Raw genomic sequence first — 9,389 nt, forward strand, 5'->3', positions numbered from 1 at the left:
ATAATCCTTTAATATAATATTAAATATAAAACACTTATTCATTTGCTTAATAAATAATATTTAATATTTAATAAAATATTTTTTATTTTTATGTATTTGATGTATTTTTATTTTTATGTATAATATGTATTTTAAACTGTTTTTGACATTATGTTATCGATGTTAGATATTTTTTGAATTCATAAGATATATATCATCAATATAGTGTTTTTAAAATATTTTAATGAAATTATTCTTTTTATTAATAATTTATAATTTAATTAATTTATATTAAATTTAAATATATTTTATATCAATTTATTGATAGTTTTTTTAATCCTTTCATAACGAGATTGTTGACGTTTATTGCTAGAACGATGTTTATGAATTATCAGTTGCTCTTATTAAAATAAATAAATGCAAAATGAGTGATTTTTTGACATCTAATAATATTTGTGCACAAAATTTATTACGATTGGTATCTCGTGGAAATGCTATTATAGCAGAATTAATGAGATTAAAGGACTATGTACCATCTGTATTTAGGTTATTTGTACTCTTATAAAGTATAAAATATATTTTATTGATAAAATAAATATTATTATTCACAAAAGTGTTAATAATAATTATTTTAATAATTCTAAAATATGATTTATATAGTATTATAGACATTATATAGATATTATATGAATTATAAATATATTATGCAAATATATTACAGTTATTTTTTTATTTTATAGTTTGGATTCAAAACCAATTGTACAAAAATATGGATCTATTATAATTGATTTTATATATTTTAAATCTGTTAGTACTTATGAACAAAAAATAGAAAGTGATCCAGTAAGTATAAATTAAATATTAAAAATATATGATTAATTATGTGTAGTTTACTTTTATTTTTGAATAAAATTTAATTGAGTTTAATATATTTAGATATTATTATTTTTTTTTATATAATTTATTTTTATTTCTATTATATAATAAAGCTTTTTATTTAAAATTATTTTAATTATAAAAAATATTTTTTATAGATACTTCAAGAAACAGATGAAGAATTACGAAACAATTTTTCTGATATAATTTCAAGATTTTATTTAGCTTTTGAAAGTGTGCACAAATACATAACAGATTTGAATCTTTATGTAGATGAATTAGGAGATGGAATATATATTCATCAATCTATAGATACTATTATGCTCAATGAAGAAGGAAGACAATTAATGGTATTATTATATAGTTTATAATATATAAATAATATATAGTTTATATTATTTATATATTATTAAATATTTTTTAATAATGTATCAACAAAATTATATTACTTCTTATCATTTATTAAATTTATATTAAATAATAAGTAATTAAAAATAGAATATATAATCTTTTTCAATATATTATATATTTTATTTTTATTATTATTTTCTTTTATTATTATTATACTTTTATTATATTTTTATATATATTATATATATATTATATATATTTTTTTATATTATATTTTTTTTACTAATTTTATATTAAATATTAAATTTTTTTATTTAATAGTTTGATAATAATAGATAGTAGTTTATTTTATTTAAAACTATTAAAAATATTAATAAAAACGATAAATAATTAATGTTATAAAATATTACAAATTTAATGATATAATTATTTTGTAATTATTAAATATTATTTATATCAAAATTTTTTAAATTTTTTAGTTTATTAATTTATTAAAGGACTCGTAGTTATAGTTATAGTTATATTAGTTATAGTTATATTATATATAGTTATATATTATATAAGTTTATATATTATTTATATAATTATAATTATAAGTTATAATTATATAATTAAATTAAAAAAAATAAAAATTATTGTTATGTTAATAGTGTGAAGCAGTATATTTATATGGAGTTATGTTACTTTTGGTTGATTATCATTTTGAAGGATGTATAAGAGAGAGATTACTTGTATCCTATTATCGATACAATGCTCAACGTTCATCCTCTACAAGAGTAGATGATGTATGTATGTTATTGCGATCAACAGGATTTTCTAAAATTTCTAATAAACGACCTGCAAATTATCCTGAAGACTATTTTAAGTAAGTTTTTAAAATTTTTTTATTTCATAGTGATATACTTTATAATATTATTTTCAAAAATTTTACAGAAGAGTATCATTAAATGATTCTTTAATTGAACATATTATTGGACGTTTACGTTCTGATGAAATATATAATCAAAGCCTTGCTTTTCCACATCCAGAACATCGTAGTACTGCTCTTTCTAATCAAGCATCAATGTTAGTTATAATTTTATCATTTAAACCAATCATGTTACATACTCATACAGCTATAATGAGAGAAATAGTTGATAGATTTTTTCCTGATAACTGGGTAATCAGTATTTACATGGGAATAGTAATAAATTTATGTGATTGGTGGTTACCATATAAAGCAGCAAGAACAGCTCTCAATAATACTTTAGAATCGTCAAATGTAAAAGTAATTGCACAAAACTATGGTCAAAAAATGAAGGTAATTAGATTATAAATAAATAAATAATTAAATAGATTTGTATAGATATATATTAATAATTATATTAAAAATTTATTTTAGAAATTAATATCTGAAACGGAAGAAGTGCAATTAGCAGTAACATTAGATGAGAGTGCAATAGGTTCTCTGGTAAAATTAGTAAGAGAATGCAACGTAACATTACATTGGATACTTTTACATACAGCAGTGTCAACTATATCATTAGAAGATTCAAAACGTTCACGTATGCTTAAACAATTAATAATAACTGAAAGCAAATATAATATATCCCATTGTCTTCAATTGTTATTAAGTACTGCTCAGATTGAGCAAAGTGTTAAACATTTATATAAACAAGTATGATTAATAGTTTTTGCATTATGTTATTATATGGAAAAGTTTTATTAAATTTGTTTTTAATTTCTAGTTATTATTTGGTAAAGAAACTAAGTGGCTCAGAGATAAAGAAACATGTGTTGAACGTATAACAGATCTTGCACAAATATTTGGAGGTAATAAATCACTTGATGGTATTGAAAGAAATCAAAATCTGCATGCTTGGTTTTTAGAGATAAGTAAACATATTGATTCATTACAACAAGAAGATGCAAGAAAAATAGTGCAATTAGTACAAGCATTAGAAGAAGTACAAGGCAAGTATAATAAAAAGCAAATTGTAAATCGATTCAATTTATTTTGAATTATATTAATTTATATTAACATATTATAATAACATATTATAACATATTATATTAACATATTATATATATGTTGACATTATATTAAATTTTAAATATAATAATTCCAGAATTTCATCAATTAGAAAATAATTTACATATATCGCAATATTTAGCTGATACACGGGAAATATTGCATAATATGTTGCGCACAGGAAACATAACAGAAGATACTATGATAAGTTTGAATATAGTGACAGATTGTTGTTATGCATGGAATATAATGGAATCATTTATTGATACTATGCAAGCTAGCATAAAAGAAAATCCTCCTACTGTGATAAAATTAAAAGCACTTTTTTTAAAAGTAAATTTTAACTTAAATTTTTAATTAAATTTTATTCATTATGGTATATTTTTATCTTTTTTTTGTTATTTAAATATTTATGTTTAATTTATTTCAGATGGCTTCAGCTTTAGAAACTCCTTTGTTAAGAGTAAATCAAGCACGGAGTGCAGATTTATCCTCAGTATCGCAATATTATAGCAGAGAATTAGAAAAATATGCAAGACGCGTTCTTCAAATAATACCCGAAACTGTATTTGGTTTACTTGCTGAAATAGTATATCTTGAAACTAATGCTTTTAAAGAAATTCCTACTAAACTGCCAAAAGATAAATTGAAAGATTATGCACAATTAGATGATAGATTAAAAGTATATTTTTAATTTTCTTTTTTCTAAAAATATAAATTAAATAAAATTCAAAATAAATTTAAATTTGTTATTTTCATATGTAATAATTATTTTAGATGGCTAAATTAACATATGCTGTATCAGTATTTACAAAGGGAGTATTATCTTTAAGAAGTGTTCCATTAGGTGTGTTAAGAGTTGATTCTCATCGTCTTTTGGAAGATGGTATACGACAAGAACTTGTGAAAAAAGTAACGTTGGCTTTAGATAGTGGTCTTATTTTTGAACCAAAATCAAAAGTAAATTTTAATTTAAATTTGATTATTATTAAAATATTTTACTAAAATTTATGATTAATTAAGAGTAAGTCATTCCAGATATCATTGTTACAAAAACTTCATAATTTAGCAGCAATAATAGATGGTTATCGCAAATCGTTTCAGTATATTCAAGATTATATAAACATTAATAGTTTAAAAATATGGCATGAAGAAGTATGTAAATTTTTAAATATTTAATACATTTATGCTAATATAAATTTGTATATAATATACGATTTATTCCTTTGTATTTCTAGATAACATATATTATAAATAATGCAGTGGAAGAAGAATGTATTGGTTCTTCTTGGATTTCAGAAAAGTCATGGAGATATTTCCAAGAAGAAAAACATGTTTCTATTTCAGACAATAATATTACTACTTTTATCGGTAGACTTGCTCGTGAGTTACTTCGAATTACAGATCCTAGGTATATTTTTTTTTAAAGATATTTAAATTATAATCTTTTTTTAATATCAATATTATTCAATATTATTATTTTCTATCATTTATCTTTTAAACTATTCGTTTTTTTAAATATATCAATTTATAATTTAATTATAATCCAAATAAATTATTAAATAATTCATTATAATCATATATAATCATCATTTTTAGAACAACTATTTATATTGAACATTCTCTTGCCTGGTATGATCTTAAAACGCAAACAGAAGTATTAAATTATAAAATTTTTTCAAAAACATTGGAAGCAATTGGTACACCCGGTTTAACAGGTCTTGACAAACTTATTTCATTTTACATTATAACTGAATTAAATAGTATGATACACTATATAGAAAAAAATATTCGTAATAAAATGTGGTCATCTATAATTGATCATTTTGATACAATATTGAATTCTGTGGATGGTCCTAAAGGTATTATTATTTTTATAATATATATTATTTACATTACTTATTTAAAATAATAATAACATTTATTAAATATTTGTATTTAGGTAATGTATCAAAATTTCACAGTTCTATTACTACTCAAACAAGTAAATTTTGTCCTCAACTTCTTGAATGGATATTAAAAATTGGACATTATCAACTTCTTAAGAAAAAAATAGCATATGAATTGAACACTGCTTGTAAATTTGAAGCAAAGCATATGGAAGCAGCACTACAAACATTAAATATGTATGCATAAATACTTAAAAAAGTACTTTCTTCTTATATTAATCTTTTTATTCTTCATATTTTTATAATTTTTAGAGCTATATTATTTGAAATTAATAAGCAAAATAATAATGAACAAAATGAAATTGAAAAAAAAGAATTACTACGTGAACTTAATATCAGATTAGATTGGGCTGGTATAAGTAATCCCCATAATAATATTTATATTAAATCGCCAAATATAAATAATATTGCTCTCATTATGTTTTTACTTACTATATTACAATTACCTAAACTTTATTATTGTAAAAACACAGGTAAAAAATTTAAATATTCATAAAATTTTAATTTATATAAATATATAAAGAACATAAATTAATCATATGCTAATTATAAAATGATCACAGGAAGTCTTTTGAGTAAAAGACCTCAAGATCCTCTTGATGCTGTAATTTTTGTTATTGGAATACTAACTATTTTACGTCAATGTACTTTTTCTGCAATGACGCGTTATGTTAAATATCTTTGTATATACATCCTTTCATGTGTTACTTCAGATAGGTATATAAATTTCATATAATATGAAATATAAAAAATATTCATTATTATTACATTAATATTATTGCATATTACAGTGTAAAAGCAGGAAGTGAAGGAGAATCCGAGATATCTAATATTTTACATATTTTAGAATTGTTTACAAAATATTCTGGTATATCACGATCACTTATACTTAAAGAAATTCCTATTATTATCATGGATCATTTTCAAGCAAAAACATCTAAATAAAATATAAAAATTTATTATAATTAAATTATAATATAATTTTTTAGTTAAAAATAATTTATATTACGTTAAAATAAAAAAATAAACACCATTTAATTTGTACATATATTCACATGTGAATCTATATTTTGTACGTACATGTACAATTATATGTTTATGTATTTACATTTTATATATATATTTCACAAAGTATAATATAATTTTTTAACTAAAAATAATTTGCATTACATTAGAATAAAAAAAATAAATGTCATTTATTTTCTATATATATTTTCTATACACATGTGGATTCATATTTTGTATATAAATGTATTTTATATATAGATAATTGTACTAATTTTTGTTAAAAATGGAAAATAATAAAATTTTATTATTATTATAAAAATCTATAATTATTTTTTAATTTATGAATATATTATTTATATAAATTAATAATTAAATATTATTATTTTTCCAGTAATCCTTTTACATAATCGACGACATTAAAGTACAAAAATAACAAATTCTTTAAAATTTTCATTTTTTTTAATATTTATTTTAATTTTTAAATTAAATTATATATTATTTTCAATTAAAATATTTATGATTATTTTATATATTTTAAGTAGATTATAATAATTAATAAGTTATTTATATTTTGTCATATATTTTAAAAATGAAATAAAGATAAAAAATTATTAATGATATTAATGAAATGAAAAATTATGAAAAATTTTTATCATAGAAATATTATTTATTACATGTTATTAATATTAATATAATTTTTAGTTAATATTAATATTAATATAATCTTAGTTATAATATAGATTTTTTCAAAATTCAAATAAATACAAATCTGAAATTGTAACTGCTCATATCCGCAATAAAAATTTATATACGCATTGGCGGCTACAAGCGGCGGCGTTATAGCGCTTATCAAATAATTTTTATCTTATTTTCATTTTAGAATTTAATAAAACATTTTTTAAATTCAAACTAAATGTTATGATTATTTTATAATATATTCTATATTATATTATATTTCTTATTTATAAGATAAATAACATAAACGGTTATAATCTGAACGATTTTTGCCGGCTAAAACGGCCGTTGCTACAAATAGAAGCGTTGACGCTTTTCTTCTTTATAAATTAAAAGAAAACAAAATTTTAAATATTTAAGAAAATATTTATATAATTATTAAAAAGCTTATAAAATTAAAATATTTTTTCTAATATATTATAAGTTATTTTAAATTTTATTAAATTCTTTAACGAAGAAATTATATAATAATATGTTTAATAGTTACATGGGCGGCTTGAACGCTGTTGACGCCGTCAACGGCGGCTGTAACGGCGATGTTGGTGGCTTGCTACAAAAGAGACTGCGATAAATTTCGAGCTCAGTCTTTCTTGCTCATACGTGCAGTTATATATCTTATTTATATAATTAAAAAATTAAAATTTTATTTTTAAAATTTTCAATAAATATTGTGATATTAAAAATACATATCTATTTTATTATTATCTTTAATAACATTGAAAATAATAATGTATTTTCATATTATACTATCTTTTAATAATTTTGTATAATACATTATTTCTATTTTAATGTGTATATATTATATATATTATTTTGCATAATATATTATTTCTGTTTTAATATGTGTATATATATATTTCAATGTAAGTATAATAATAAAAAAAATCTTATTAAAAGATATAAATATATATTTGAAATAATATTATATACTTGATGTAAGTAATTAAAAAATATAATATAAATGCATATAAATATAATTTATATTTATATTATAATTTTTATGTTTCATTTATAATCGTAATATGTATAAATTTGAATTTCAATTTAATTTTGTAATTTAATACATTTCATAAGAAGTTCATCATATCTATAATGATATAATTTATGCTTCAAATATCAAATACAGAATAGGAATGAAATTATATTAATATTAAATTTGTATTCTTCTTTGATATTATTATAATTTTATAATTATTTTATAATCTCAAATTTAAAATTATTGGCTTATATTATATAATTATATAATAAATTATATAATTTATATAATTTAATATTTCGTTCCTATAATTTAACAATATATTTATAATAAAAAAAAAAGAAACATATGGATAATTATAATTATTCAATTCAATTAATAAAATCATATTTGTATAACAATTATTTATATTTTCACATTAATTCTATATTAATTATGTTTTTATTAAATCCATTTGTTTCTTTTATATAAAAATTTTGTATATGATTTTAAATTTTATATATAATTTTTATATAAATAAAAATACATAAATTATATATTTAAGAACAATAAATAAGAATTATTATATAATTTTTGCAAATATAAATAATAAAAATATATATATATATATATATATTTTTTTTTTTTTAATACAGGAAATATGCGAACAAGCGTCATCATTGTTTTGGCTTTTGCTACTGGGATTGTTATAGCTACATCAAGAAATTATAATTATTCTCATTTCATAAAGCATCATGCAAGACCACGAGTAATTCGAGGTTTTAAACCTGAATATATATCTACAGCATATGGTTTTGGAAAAAGACAAAATATTATTGATATGCCAAAAATTAATAAAAATGAACGAATTTTATCGATACTTCTACGCTATTTTCCACAGGGGTATATATTTTTATTAATTTAATCAAATTATTTTTGTATAACAATAAAAAAATATGAATATAACTAAAAATAATAAATTAATTAATATAAAATGATTTAATTTCAGAATTCCTATAGAATGGTTACTTCAACAAATAAAAACAAATCCAACCTTTGCTATAAAATTAACACAAGTATTAATGAATGAACGTACTGATTTTATGTCAATGATGGATCGTTCTAATTCAGAAAGAATAACTTGGCTATATTAAGTCTTTTATTATATGATCAAATTATGTACACAATTTCTAGTTATATCTTCTAGTTTAATAAATATGCGATATTCAAAAGTCTAATTTAATGTTGTTAATATTATTTTTTTAAAATTTGTAATGATTTAATTTATACAATAAAAGAAATACTAATTAAATAATGATTCTTTCATATACTATATTATTTATAATTAATCTTTTTTCTTTTAATTAATTTAAAAAATTCCATTTAAAAATTAGAATGTAATTGGTTAAGTTTTGACAAATGATTGTATTAATATTGTAAATAATTAATTCGTGATTTAAAATTAATTAAAGATTTTATATAAGTTATGAAAGACGAATAATGAAAATAGTAAATATTTATTATA

The 9,389-nt window shown here is 19.0% G+C and overlaps 1 protein-coding gene across 2 annotated transcripts; it reads left to right on the top strand.

The window, feature by feature from the left end:
* The first annotated feature begins 389 nt into the window (after positions 1-389).
* On the top strand, positions 390-9,102 carry LOC108001207 (WASH complex subunit 5). 2 transcript variants are annotated; one of them, XM_062080943.1, is made up of 18 exons: positions 390-525; positions 720-822; positions 1,014-1,205; positions 1,857-2,071; positions 2,140-2,506; positions 2,588-2,863; positions 2,934-3,159; positions 3,315-3,550; positions 3,648-3,899; positions 3,995-4,177; positions 4,247-4,372; positions 4,456-4,628; positions 4,817-5,079; positions 5,160-5,343; positions 5,419-5,639; positions 5,730-5,883; positions 5,958-7,772; positions 8,521-9,102. In XM_062080943.1, the coding sequence occupies exons 1-17, from the start codon at positions 404-406 to the stop codon at positions 6,109-6,111; spliced, it is 3,447 nt and encodes a 1,148-aa protein (XP_061936927.1). In that variant the 5' UTR covers positions 390-403; the 3' UTR covers positions 6,112-7,772; positions 8,521-9,102. The 2 variants fall into 2 exon arrangements, with proteins under 2 accessions (XP_061936927.1, XP_061936928.1); XM_062080944.1 differs by having other exon boundaries at positions 4,256-4,372.
* The last annotated feature ends 287 nt before the right edge of the window (positions 9,103-9,389 follow it).

Source organism: Apis cerana, linkage group LG10, assembly GCF_029169275.1.
Source record: "Apis cerana isolate GH-2021 linkage group LG10, AcerK_1.0, whole genome shotgun sequence".
Classification (NCBI taxonomy): Eukaryota; Metazoa; Arthropoda; class Insecta; order Hymenoptera; family Apidae; genus Apis; species Apis cerana.